General features: G+C 46.8%; 1 protein-coding gene across 4 annotated transcripts; it reads left to right on the top strand.

The window, feature by feature from the left end:
- The first annotated feature begins 3,062 nt into the window (after nt 1-3,062).
- LOC104675812 (putative protein SSX6) lies at nt 3,063-10,940 on the top strand. 4 transcript variants are annotated; one of them, XM_030934069.1, is made up of 7 exons: nt 3,063-3,131; nt 3,570-3,684; nt 4,345-4,440; nt 6,290-6,339; nt 8,305-8,440; nt 9,986-10,066; nt 10,843-10,940. In XM_030934069.1, exons 1-7 carry the CDS (start codon nt 3,063-3,065, stop codon nt 10,938-10,940), a joined length of 645 nt encoding a protein of 214 aa, XP_030789929.1. The 4 variants fall into 4 exon arrangements, with proteins under 4 accessions (XP_030789929.1, XP_030789928.1, XP_030789930.1 ...); XM_030934068.1 differs by lacking the exon at nt 9,986-10,066 and adding an exon at nt 3,292-3,426 and having other exon boundaries at nt 10,840-10,940; XM_030934070.1 differs by lacking the exon at nt 9,986-10,066 and having other exon boundaries at nt 10,840-10,940.
- The last annotated feature ends 2,938 nt before the right edge of the window (nt 10,941-13,878 follow it).

Genomic DNA, 13,878 nt, shown 5'->3' with positions numbered 1-13,878 from the left:
TTTCTTTCTTTCTCTCTTTCTTTCTCTCTCTCTCTCTCTCTCTCTCTCTCTCTCTCTCTCTCTCTCTCTCTCTCTCTCTCTTCTGTCTCTCTCTCTCTCTCTTCTTTTTGTTTAGACAAAATCTTGCTCTGTAGCCCAGGTAGGCAGCAGTGGCCGGATCATGGCTCACTGCAACCTCGTGTACTCCTGGGCTCAAGCAGTCTTCCTACCTCAGCCTCCTGAGTAACTGGGACTACAGGCACACTACCTCGCTAATTTTATTATTATTATTTTTATTGTAGAGATAAAAGACAGGGTATCGCTCTGTCGCCCAGGCTGGGGTGCACTGGCATGATCGTGGCTCACTGCAACCTCTGCTTCCCGGGTTCAAGCAATCCACCAGCTGTGGCCTCCCAAAGTGCTGGGATTACAAGGGTGAGCCACTGCGCCCAGCCCAAACTTCTTACGTTACTACAGAGTTCCTAGGAAAAATCCCATACACGAAAAAGTTAGAAACTCACAGGAAGGATTTGAGATGGCGACCTGCTTCGTATACACTGCTTATTAAAACTGGATAACAAATGCACCACGGGGGATGGTGGGGGGGATAGGAAAAATGGAAAGATAAAACCAGCCCATGCGTACTCTGATTTTGAAAGAATTTAAAGAGAAAATCAGAGCATGTGTACTCTGAACTTGGAGTAGCCAATCCCAGGGGATGCTTTAGGCGGGAAAATCAGAGTCTCTGCCCTCACTTTGAGTAGGTTCTGTCCCTGGAGCCTGGACTGAGAGACCCCACATCAGCTTGGCTTGTCCCGCCTACTGTTCTGACTTCTAATTGGCCAGACGGAGTTCACTGACTGCCCTGATTGGTCCATCATCTTGGGGCAGTGACATCGCAGAATATTTTCTCCTCAGCCAGCCATACTTTGTCGCCAACTGCTGCCGACTTCGCCGCCACTGCTTTGTCTCTGAGGTAGGTTCTCTTGAAGGGACACCCTAGATGGGGCAATGGGGGCCGATAGAAAAGGAGGAAGCCTCCGTAGGGGCCTCAAGTGCTTGGGGTTCCGAAAATCTTGAGGACTGAAAGACAACTAATGCCTTTCAGGACGATCATCATGGAGGAGCCTCCCGCCTCGGCCTCGCGTCTACAGGCCTGTGCCATCCCACCCCTGGAAATATTTTTTCATTTTTGTGTTTTAGTAGAGACGGGGATTCGTTATGTCGGCCAGGCTGGCCTGGACTGCCTGGGCTCAAGCAGTCCTCCCACCTCGACCTCGGGACTACAGGCACGCACCACCCCGCCCTCACTCATATTTTTTATTTTTTAGTTTTTATTTTCTTTAGTAGAGACAGTTTCGCCATGTTGGCCAAGCTGGCCTCAACCGCCTGGGCTCAAGCAGTCCTCCCGCCTTGGCCTCGGGACTACAGGCACGCACCACCCCGCCCTCACTCCTATTTTTTATTTTTAAATTTTTTTTTAGTAGAGACAGTTTCGCCATGTTGGCCAGGCTGGCCTCAACCGCCAGGGCTCAAGCAGTCCTCCTGTCTCTGCCTCGGGACTACAGGCAGGGAGCAACCTGCCCTCACTAATATTTTCTATTTTTCATTTTTTTAGTACGGACGGTTTTGCTATGTTGGCCAGGCTGGCCTCGACCGCCTGGGCTTAAGCAATCCTGCCTCGGCCGTGGGACTACAGAAGGGCACCAGCCTGCCCACGCTTTTTTTTTTTTTTTTTTTTTTTTTTTTTTTTAGTAGAAACCGGGTTTCACTATGTTGGCCAGGCTGGCCTCAACCTCCTGGGCTCAAGCTATCCGCCCACTTTGGCCTCAGGACTACAGGTGTGTGCCATTCTGCCCCTGCTAGTTTGTTGTTGTTGTTGTTGTTGTTGTTTTCAGTCGAGACGGGGCTTCACTATGTTGGCCGGGCTGGTCTTGACCTCCTGGGCTCAAGCGATCCTCCCACCTCGGCCTTGGAACTACAGGCAGGAGCCACCTCACCCATGCTATTATTTTGTTGTTATTGTTGTTGGTAGAAATGGGATTTTGCTATGTTGGCCAGGCTGGCCTCGACCTCCTGGGCTCCAGAGATCCTCTTGCCTCAGCCTCGGGACTACAGGCATGCACCACCCTGCCCCCACTAATATTTTTTATGTAATTTTTTTTTTTTTTTTTTAGTAGAGGGTTTCGCTAGGTTGGCTAGGCTGGTATCGACCTCGTGGACTCAAGCCATCTGCCCCCCTTGGCCTGCCAAAGTGCTGAGATGTTACAGGCCTGAGCCACCACCTCCAGCTAATTTTCTGTGTGTTTTTCTTTATTGTTTGTTTGTGTTTGTAGAGACGGGGGTTTTGCTGTGTTTCCCAGGCTGGTCTTGACCTCCTGGGCTCAAGTGATCTGCACACCTCGGCCTCCCAAAATGCTGGGATTACAGGCATGAGCCACCGAGCCTGGCCAATTGCTGCAAATTGAAATGCCCCTCATTCTCTCTAAGTGATGGAGGGCTCTTGTAGTCTCCAAGATTCTAGCTCTCTTCCTTCTAATAATTTACAAATAACCCAGTAATAGCCTCTAAATCCTTTCATATTAGCGATGCTCGTTTCTCTTCAACAGAACAGAACCCCCCATCCCTCTGCCTGATCAGATCCATCACCAGAGAAACCATGTTACCTCTGGGACTCACTTCCCTTCCTTTAGTTATTGAGTAGGGGTGTCAGAACGCCCCCACTGAATAAAATTACACAGTCACGTCCCTGCCTCCCCAACAAGGGTCTGTACATCTTTCAGGGTAAGCCTGGCCCCAGGGAAACTACTAACAACATTAGCCGATCCCCTCCCAAAGACTCAAGGCTGCTATGCCCATAGAACCTGTCATCCCCAATCAGTACTTCTCCCAGAGACCCCTGGCTCCCTGTTTCCATCTGACTCCTCCCCATGTCTTTACTCACGGACAGATAAGCCCGGGATGCAGAAATGCAACACCTGATTCCAGGTGACTGAGTGTGGCCGGCCTTCACTGATTTCTCCCTCCACAGGACTGGAACGACTCGGGCTGTTTCTCTTGCAGGTCAGACTGCTCCCGGTGCCATGAATCGAGACAACGCCTTTGCAAAGAGACCCAGGGATGGTGCTAAAACATCAAAGAAGAGAAGCAAGGTGACGTGACCTGGAAGGGACAGAGCAGTGGTCCAGGGGACAGAGTAGGGTGACCAGGTTTCTGAGGAGGGGAGGACAGAGGTACTGGGGACAAGGAGCAGGGTCTCGGGGGAGATCTGGACCCTTGGGAGCCTCCCACCCTCGCTCTGTCATCACCTAGCATCCCTGGAGACAAGTCTGTGGCCATGCACTACATTTGGTGACTCTCACTCCATTCTGCAAGGTGGGAAGAGAGCCAGCCAGCAGCATTAAAGTCCTACTGTGCGGCAGGGGAGAAGCTAGGGAAGGTCCCCATGTTGTCTCAGTTAATCATGGCATCAACCAGGACGGATTATCATCTCCACTTCCCAGATCCAGCACACAGGAAGTGGCTCCAGTTGAATGGCAGACATGCCTAGCTGAGTCACTGCCAGAATTCCTTTCTTTCTTTTTTCCTAGGACTTTGATGATATTGCCAAATACTTCTCTAAGAAAGAGTGGGAAAAGATGAAATTCTCGGAGAAAATCAGCTGTGTGCATATGAAGAGAAAGTATGAGGCCATGACTAAACTAGGTAACAGAAAGTTCTAGGAACAGACAAACAGACAAGTCTGGGGACACACGAGCATCCCTTTCCCTGCCTAGGCTACTTCTTAGGCTGCAGAAAGTACCCCACATTTTCCTTTTGTGCAGGGAAAAATCACAAGGCAGCTTCTGGGTGTTCTGCTCTTCCGTATCCTGTCAGGGCTGAGGGCAGGGGCTGGCCACAGTGGAGCTCGTACCTAGATCCTGCACGTTTCTCTCCCATAGACGTCTGTTCTGATGAGTCCAACTGTCTCTGTGGCATCACAGCACATCTCCCACCCTACCTTCGTCCTTTCGGCTTCTCTCTCTCTCTCTCTCTCTCTCTCTCTCTCTCTCTTTCTGTCACCTAGGCTAGAGTGCAGTAGTGCAATCATAGCTCAATGAAGCCTCGAACTCCTGGGCTCAAGCAATCCTCCTGCCCAGCCTATGGAGTAGCTGAGGCTACAGGCACATGCCACCATGCCCAACTAATTTTATTTTATATTTTGTAGATATGGGAATCTCTCTATGTTACCCAGGCTCTTCTTGAACTCCTGGCCTCAAGCAATCCTCCCGCCTCAGCCTCCCAAAGTGCTGGTACTACAGACATGAGCCACCGTGCCGGGTCTAAGTTTGTCCCTTAAGGAATAAACATTTTGCTTCTTTCTAGGTTCCAATGTCACCCTCCCACTTTTCATGCGTAATAAACAGGCCACAGACTTCCAGGGGAATGATTCTGATGATGACCGTAACCGTGGGAATCAGGGTGAGTAGATGGGAAGGGGCTAGAAAGGGTCTCCTCAAGCCCAGTTGCTCTTCAGCTCAGCTACCTGGGAAAGATCCTCAGGCATTTGTTCCCTCATACATAGCAGGGCTGAGTGAAAACAAAATTGCATACAGAAAGTTAACTACAGAGGCCATTCATAAAATTCTAAAACATGCAAAACAAGAATATGTATTTTTATGGATAATAAGTAAATGGTAAATGCATGAAAACATGAATGCGAATAAAAAGCCATCAAATTGAGGAGACTGGCTGTAAATGGAGAAGGAGGGGGGCAGGGATTGGTGAGTGCTGCACAGACAGCTTCAGCCGTGACTTGTTGATAGTGTGTTTTGTTTTGTTTTTGTTTTTGTTTTGAACTGGAGATTTGTTCTTGTTGCCCAGGCTGGAGTGCAGCGGCACAGTCTCAGCCCGCTACAACCTCTGCCTCCTGGGTTCAAGCGATTCTCCTGCCTCAGCCTCCTGAGTAGCTGGGATTACAGGCGCCCGCCACCATGCCCACCTAATTTTTGTATTTTTAGTAGAGACAGGGTTTCACCATGTTGGCCAGGCTGGTCTCAAACTCCTGACCTCAGGTGATCCACCCGCCTCAGCCTCCCAAAGTGCTGGGATCACAGGTGTGAGCTATTGCACCCAGCCCGTTTACAGTGTTTCTAACATTCTGAATAAATAAATCAGGTCTAACATAGTCATGGGGTAATGTTGAGATGCGACTGAACTCAATATTATTCCCCATACTTTTCTGTGAGTTTGAAATATTTCTTTTTTAAAGGACTTGCTGTTCTTGCTAAACACTGTTAATGAATCAAAGGACAGTTAAGAAAATGTTAAAAGTGAAAAACAAAAAGAAAATGTTAAAAGTGTAGATCTGCCAAAAACTTCCAGAGTTTGTTTCATTAACAGCATATAGATATTGGATAAATATCTTAAGAGAGAGGGTGATGAACACAGGACATAATAAAGATCGCTGTTTCTCTGTATTTTATTAAAACCAAATAGTCTTCTCATTCCCAAACAACCCCAATTCTCCGTGATGAGCTTGGAAGTGAGTTTGAAAGAGTGATCCCTCATCCAACACAGAGAGCTTTCCCACTTGTCAGTGAGCAGAGATAACATAGTGTGAAAAAAAAAGACAGGTTCTTGCGTAGAGAGCTTTGTGCATTTCAGGAATATAAAGGGGACATATGTGTTTACTTGCTCTTCTGCTCTGACAATACAATCATAAGACAAGGTCAGAATGTCCAAACTGTCTCCAATAGACCTATTACTTCCCAACAAACAGGCCAGATTCTACCATCTCCCATAATCACTACAAGAGGTCTGAAAATCCAGTGCTTGAGTATCTGCCAAGCTTTTGACTTTAAAGGAGTGTCTTTATACTGAAAATATTTCAGAGCCCCTGGACGAAATCATCCATGGTTCATCACACGTTTAACAGCTTAATTGACGTACTTATGGTATGTACACTTCACCCATTTGAAGTGTACAGTGATTTTTAGTTGTTGCACATCTTGAGTGGATACGGTTCAGTTTCCCAACAAATCAATTTAATTATCTGGGAGAAAGTAAAAGATATGTAATGGAATAAGATGAGACTGTGATGGGGTTTAACCCCCATCTGATAAACTATGAGATGGAAAATTCTGAACTGATGCCACAGATAAGTGAACCAACCATTACTAAACGTAATTCAGAAGCAAATCTCAAATAACTCCTCAACAATGAGTGGACTCATAACCCTCTGCTGCAGAATGCCCTCATGCGACAGAAGTCTCTCTAGAGTTTGGAAATCTTTCCCAACAAATTAAAATTCTGATGTGTTCTCTTTCAGTTGAACGTCCTCAGACGACTTTCGGCAGGCTCCAGAGAATCTTCCCAAAGGTGAGTATCTCTCAAGTCTAAAGGACCAGAGAACCTTTGTCTCTCCACGGATGTGAATACAGGTAAGAGTGGGAGAATATAAAAAATGCCCTCATTGCCTCCTTCTCCCCATGTCTATCACAACACCTGATGTAGCATCGACGGCTTGATAATACTAAGAGTTGTGATCCTTAATACTTCTTTTAATCCATAAGAAGATCTCTATGACGTTGTTTCTGTTATTATCTCCAAATAATAATGAGTCACACACTTCAGCTGTCATCCATATAAAAGCCATGTGACTTGGCGCAAATCTTCTAAGTTCTCTGAGCTCCAGATTCCTGGTCCATGCAATGGAAGTAAAGAATCACAGTCCATGTTTTAGATCATGGTTATCAGCAACATAATAATAAAATGAGGCTATCCGGTACAGAGATATTAAAGAATTTTCCTGAGGCGCAGTGGCAGGGGTAGTCTAATCCAGAACTCCAAGCCATTTAAAACTCGTTCACGTTTGCATTTGTTTATGAAGTTCAGATGTTGCTCACTAGGGCTTTACCCCACAGGGCCTGCTGGTGCTTCTGTTGAGACACCCACTCTCACAACAGGAAGGACCAGCTGGCCTCTGCTCTGTTACCGGGGCCGCTTGCATGGCTTAGGAATCGCTTTGACTGTTGACCCCTCCCTACTGTGAGCTCCTTGAGGGCCTTGTCTGCACCTGGGGCATCTGGGAAGCCCCAGTCCCAGCCCAGGGGATCCCTCGGAGGCCCCTGAATGAGTGATCCCACAAGTGCAGATTCAACTCTGGTTTAGAGGGTAAAGGGATCTGGGAGTTGGGTTGCCAGTGCGGAGACCGAATTCAAAGAAGTATCCAGAAAGATATTAATTGTTATTATTATTACATTTAAACAGTGTTTACAAGCTCAGAGAGGACTTTCCCTTAGCCTATTTTACATGTATTGTTCACTATTTCATAAGCGAGGAAGCTGCGTAAAAAGTACCTTAAGGGCTGGGCGCGGTGGCTCACGACTGTAATGCCAGTTGTGAGCCTTACTTTGGGAGGCCGAGGCAGGCAGATCACAAAGTCAATAAATCGAGACCATCCTGGCCGACATGGTGAAACCTTATCTCTACTAAAAACACAAAACTTAGTGGGGCGTGGTAGTGCCTGCCTGTAGTCCCAGCTACTCGGGAGGCTGAGGCAGGGGAATCACTTGAACCGGGGGAGGGGGAGATTGCAGTGAGCAGAAATCACGCCACTGCACTCTAGCCAGGCGACGGAGCAAGTCTCCGTTTCAAAAACCAAAACCAAAACAAAATCAAAACAAAACAAAAACACAAAAATAAAAGAGTAGCTTAGTATTGTTGGTCAGTGACACATCCCAATGCAACCAGAATTGGTGTGGGTACCACCTCACTGAATTCCACATTCAGTGTTGGTGCCTCGGTAGGGTGGTATGCCATATCTGGTACTGCTTTCTTTGATGTCTAGATTAATTTCAGCAAACCATTTCTTTCCCTCTCTCTTCCAAGTATTCATCGCCCCACATCATCTTTCCCAGCAGCGTTTTGTCCCCTCTCTATGTCTTTACATTTACTCTCCCAGCAGCAGTCTACAAGCTTATATTGGGATCCCTTGTATTTTACAGAAGCTCTTCCTTTTGTAGACCTTGTGAATTCTTAGAATGCTATTCTACAAAACTTCTGTACACCACACACTCAATTACATGGAGATTTCTGCTGTTTGCACAAATGTCAGTCTTGAAAGAGTGTGAAGATAAGCATTCTAGCCCTGGAAACCCCATTCGTTTAGGCCATTCCTTTCCCTTCTAACCTCCCAGGTTTCTCCTTATTTAGGTAAGTGTAACTCTCCCAGCATTGTTGAGAACATTGATTAAGGTAATGCATGTGAAGACGCTTTGTAAGCTCTAAAGCACTATAGAAATGTGACTGATACTGTTTTTCTGTGACCTTCACATTATAAAGATCATGCTCAAGAAGCTAGCAGAGGAAGGCAACCATTCGAAGGGAGTGGCAGAAGCATCTGGCCCACAGAACGATGGGAAACAGCTGTGCCCCCCGGGAAAACCAAGTACCTCTGAGAAGATTAACAAGAGATCTGGTAAGAGGAAACAATTCAGGAATAACCCCTCTGGCTTCCCTGGCTATGTTCAGGTGTGGGGACTGGGTGTGTGGCATGGATCCCAAACAAGCCTGGGTCCAGGCTGGGCTAAGGAGCTCACCCAGCTCCAGATGAGATGTTAGACATGACTTCCAGAGACACAGACTGGAGTTGACATCCATATAAAAAAACCACGTGACTTGGGACAAGTCTTCCAAATTTTCTCAGCTCCAGATTCCTAGTCCATAAGATGGAAATAAAGAATCATAGTTCATAGATTGTTTGGAGGTATTAAATGAAATCTAGAAAGCCTGATGACATGAAAGGTGCTCAAGCAATTCTGTCTGTGATAACCTGAGATCATAGCTTACTCAGCTCAATGCCTGATACCCAATACAGGTGTACTTCAGAGATATTGCAGGTTCGGTTCCAGACCACTACAATAAAGTGAGTCACACACGTTGTTTTTTGTTTGTTTCGCAGTGCATAAAAACATTATGTTTACACCACAGTGTAGTCTACTAAGTGTGCAATAGCGTTATGTCTAAAAATGTACATACCTTAATTTTAAAATAATTCATTGTTAAAGATGCTAACAATCTTCTGAGCCTTCAGTGAGTCACACTCTTTTTGCTGGTGGAGGGTCTTGCCTCGGTGTTGATGGCTGCTGGCTGATCAAGGTGGTGGTTGCTGAAGGGTGGAGTGGCTGTGGCAGTTTCTTAAAAGAAGACGACAATGAAATTTGCCACATCGATTAGCTCTCCCTTTCATGAAGCACATCTCTGTAGTATGTGATGCTATTGGATAGCATTTTACCCACAGTAGAACTTCTTTCAAAGTTGGAGTCAATCCTCTCTAGCTATGAAAGTTTTAGATGGCGTCACCTTCCAATAGAAGGCTATTTTATCTATATTGAAAATCTGTTGTTTAGTGTAGCCACCTTCAACAGTGATCTTAGCTAGATCTTCTGGATAACTTGCTGCAGCTTCTCCATCAGGGTTTGCTGCTACACCTTGCACTTTTATGTTATGGAGACGGCTTCTTTCCTTAAACCTCACAAACCAACCTCTGCTAGTTTCACACGTTTCCTCTGTAGCTTCTTCACCTCTCTCAGCTTTCATGGACTGGAAGAGAGTTTGGGTCTTGCTCTGAATTAGACTCTGGCTTAAGGGAGTATTGTGGCTGGTTTCATCTTCTTTCCTGACCACTCAAACTTTCTCTATTTCAGCAGTAACGCAGTTTTGCTTTCTTATTCTTGTGTTCACTGGAGTATTAGTATTATTATTTTCTTCAAAAACTTTTCCTTTGCAGTGTATACTATTATTTCCTTCGAGAACTTTTCCTTTGCATTCACGGCTTGGCTGTTTGGTGCAAGAGGCAGAGCTTTCAGCCTGTCTTGGCTTTCAGCATGCCTTCCTCACTAAGCTTAGCCATTTCTAGCTTCTGATTTAAAGTGAGAGACATGCGACTCTTCCTTCCATTTGAACACTTAGCGGCCATTGTAGGGTTGTTCACTGTCCTAATTTCAGTATTGCTGTGTCTCAGGAAATAGGGAGGCCCAAGAAAAGGAAGAGAGGCAGGGAAGAGCTCATCCGTGGAGCAGTCAGACCACACACAACATTGATCGGTTACGTTCGTCATCTTCTGTGGGCGCAGTTCCTAGTACCCCCAAAGCATTTACACACAACAGGATGACTATAGTCAATAATAACTTAATCGTACATTTAAAAATAACTAAAAGAGTGTAATTGGATTGTTTGTAACACAGGAATAAATGGTTGAGGGGATGGATACCCTATTTTCCATCATGTGATTATTACGCATTGCAGGCACATATCAAAACATCTCACATACCGCGTAAGTATATACACCTACTGTGTACCCAAAAAATAAAGAACAAAAATTATTTTAAAAGACTAAAAGACAACAAAGACAATTGCAATGATAACATCAAAGCTCACTGATCACAAATCACCTTAACAGATATAATAATAATGGAAAAGTGTAAAACTGGTGAAAATTTCTAAAAAAAAAAAAAAAAAATGCTGTATCTGCGAAGCACTATGAAAATGAGGTGCCATAAAACAAGGTATGCCTGTGTGCCCTTAACAAATACGTGCAGAATGAAAGGAGGAATGGGTGAATGTTCCCGTAAGTGAAGATGTTGGGAATCTAAACCTGACAACAGAAGGAGCCAGAAGCTAAAACTTTAATTGGCATTTGGCCTGTATTGGTGTGGGTCTAAGGTCTCGGCCTCTCTAGCCAGAGAATGTGAAAAACTGGGTAAAGAAGGCCCATGGGCACTTGGGAGCATGGAGGCATCTCCTGTTTTTGAGAAAAGAGAGCCTAACACTCTTCAACCTACCCAACCCTCATCTTCCAACTCTTCTCCATCATAGGATCCAAAAGGGGGAAACATGCCTGGACCCACAGACTGCGTGAGAGAAAGCAGCCGGTGATTTATGAAGAGATCAGCGACCCTGAGGAAGATGACGAGTAACTCCGTAAGTGAACCCTCGGCTCATCCCCCACATCCCTGCAGATGTGCTATTCTGTTACGGTACCGGTATCCCATCTTGTCACTTGTTCCCAAATCATTCCCTTCTCATAATTTTCTAGGGTACAGCATTGAGGCTGAATGATGAGATTTCCCATGCTTCCATGCAGGGAGCTTTCAACTCCCTGCCCTGTATATCCAGGGATCCTCCCTACCCAGGATGCTGTGGGCTCCCAAACCCCAGGTCAGCCCTGAGATGTGGGCCACACCTTCCTCTAGCCTAGGAATGGATAAACCAGGTGAGGAAGTCACTGTGGCATGAGCAGATGGTTCTCTTCGAGGAACCGTGGAAGGTGTGTGCAGGTCCCGAGGTAGGGCAGAATCAGAGTGTGAAGGGGCTAAAGGTCAGGAGGAGTTGAGACTGAGTTGTCACACGGCGGGAACTCACTGCCACTTACTTTCCTTCTCTCTTCTTGCCTCAGCCTCAGGGATGTGACACATGCCCATGATGAGAAGCAGAACGTGGTGACCTTTCACGAACATGGGCATGGCTGCGGACCCCTCATCATCAGGCGCATAGCAAGCGAAAGCGAGTGTTCACAACAGTGCAAAGTTGAGCGTCATTTTTCTTAGTGTGCCAAGAGTTCGATGTTAGCGTTTCCGTTGTATTGTCTTACAGTGTGCCGTTCTGTGAGATATTATCCTTTTCATTGATGAGCAAGACATGCTTAACGCGTATTTCGGTTTGTATATCCGTGCATCTACTTAAAAAACAAGTATAGTCAGGTGTTCTCTGCATAGAACAGCACTACCCTCCTCTCTCCTCAGATGCGACTACTGAGGGCAGTTCTGAGTGCTTAATTTCAGTTTCCTCTGCATTTACACACATACCACTCACACCCGCGCGCGCGCGCCCACACACACACAGTCACACCAAGTACCACTATAAGCATCTCCCATCTGCTTTTCCCCAGTGCCATGTGTGCTGGTCAAGCCCCCCTCACTCCGTTTCCTGTTCAGCATGTACTCCCCTTATCCGATTCCCGTGTATCAGTTACTGACAGTTAATAAACCTTTGCAAACGTTCCCCAATTGTTTGCTCCTCTCATTATTGTGCACACAGGTCTGTGCACATGTCTGAATATTTCTTTAGGAGAGATTCTTAGAAGTGGAATTGCTGTATCAAAGGAGTCATTTATTCAGCAAAACACCAATGAGTGCATCCTCGTGCTGAGCGCTGTTCTAGGTGCTGGAGAGACATCAGGGAACAAGGCAGGCAGATGTTCCTGACCACCATTCTAGAGGAGGATGTTTCCAGTTGGTTGGTTGGTTGGTTGGTTTCTAGAGATGGGGTCTTGCTCTGTCCAGGCTGGAGTGCAGTGGCATGATCATAGCTCAATGCAGCCTTGAACTCCTGGGCTCAAGCGATCCTCCCACCTTCGTCTCCTAAAGTACTAGGATTACAGGCTTGAGCCGCCGCGCCTGGCCTCCAGTTTTTATTTTGATAGAGACCATACACTTCAGTCCTGGAGCAGGATTCTGCAGCAGTGGTTGGGCATCTTGGCCTTCGCTCTCTGAACCATTTTCAAGTTCAAGGTCTGGGACGGTCCATTTGGGAGTATGGGGGAGGAGACACAGATGAAATCGTCCTCTGGGAAATGCGGAGGAATGAGGAAGATGCGTGCACTGTAGACCCTGTGACGGAAGGGAATAGAAGAGTCCACTTAATCTCCATGCAGGGGAGCAACGGTGGGAAAGTCCCCCAGTCAGAAGCATGAGACTGCCCATCAAGGGTCTCACCAACCAAGGGCCTGGGGGCTGGGGTGGGGACGATGATTTGGGAATGGGTCAGTTCTTCCTCACAGGTACCACTGCACGGTGCAGAGGGGAAAGAGTTGTGGGGAAGGGAAGGGCAGAGAGGAGTCTATTGTAGAACAAATCGTTGTGTGTGATTGGAGACATTAAGGCTCCAATCACACACAACGGACTTGAAACACCAGCCCCAGGTGGAGGCAGGATGAGAGCTGTTTTGACTGTCCGTAGTCCGTCACCTTGGCCTCCTGGTTCTCCCCAGCCTTGGAAGGAGGACACTATCATCATTATGCCTATATGATAGATGAGAGACGGAGTCCCAGACAGATGGTAGGCGTCTTGTCACAGGTCCTACAGCTGGCAGGTGCAGGAGGGGCTGAGTTTGGAGCTCACCGACGTCAGAAACATTAAGGAGGACAGGTGTGTGTGATGGGGGGAGGGAGAATTGAACAAGCCCTTAGAGAGGGAGAGTGCAGGGAGGGAGAGGCAATCGTGGTCATAGTGGGGACAGTGGGAGACAGAGATATGCAGGGTGGGCAGAAGAGGGTCAGGCAAAGAAGCAGGGGATGCCCAAGGCCAAGTGTGAGCTGTCACAACCACCAGAGGGAGAGGGTGCCAGGAAGGAGGTTGTGGGTCTCCTGGAGCAGCGGAGGTTCCCCAGATCTGTGAGCATGCCCTGCCTGGCACTGCAGGAAGAGGTGGCTGCCACCCAGGTCAGTGTGGACGTACCTTTACCTGTGTCTCAGAGGAAACAAATTCGATTTTATCCCAATATAGTTCTGTGTTACACAAATGTAACATTCGGCTACTAAATATCGAGAACCTTATCCTCCATGCAAATAGAGGAGAGGATACCCTAAAAGAGATACTGAAGGATTTGATTTTTCTTTCTCCCTGGGATGATGGAATCCATAAGTTGGGTCCCTCAGCCCACAAGACAGGTGCAAGGAAGGGTGGCTGGAAGATTGTGAGTCATGACAGGGAACATTTTTGCTTAGGTTCCTTGGGTATATAAAGCTCCCGACTATCTGTCTATCATGGACGGATGAAGAGTGAATGTGGTCCCCTCTCCACAAATGTGTTTCTTTCCTTCATTATTACTGTGAAGGGCTGAAGGTCCATCAAGTTC

This window comes from Rhinopithecus roxellana, chromosome 7, assembly GCF_007565055.1.
Source record: "Rhinopithecus roxellana isolate Shanxi Qingling chromosome 7, ASM756505v1, whole genome shotgun sequence".
NCBI lineage: Eukaryota > Metazoa > Chordata > Mammalia > Primates > Cercopithecidae > Rhinopithecus > Rhinopithecus roxellana.
Note: the sequence above shows the minus strand (reverse complement) of the source record. Positions and strands in the feature narration are given on the sequence as shown.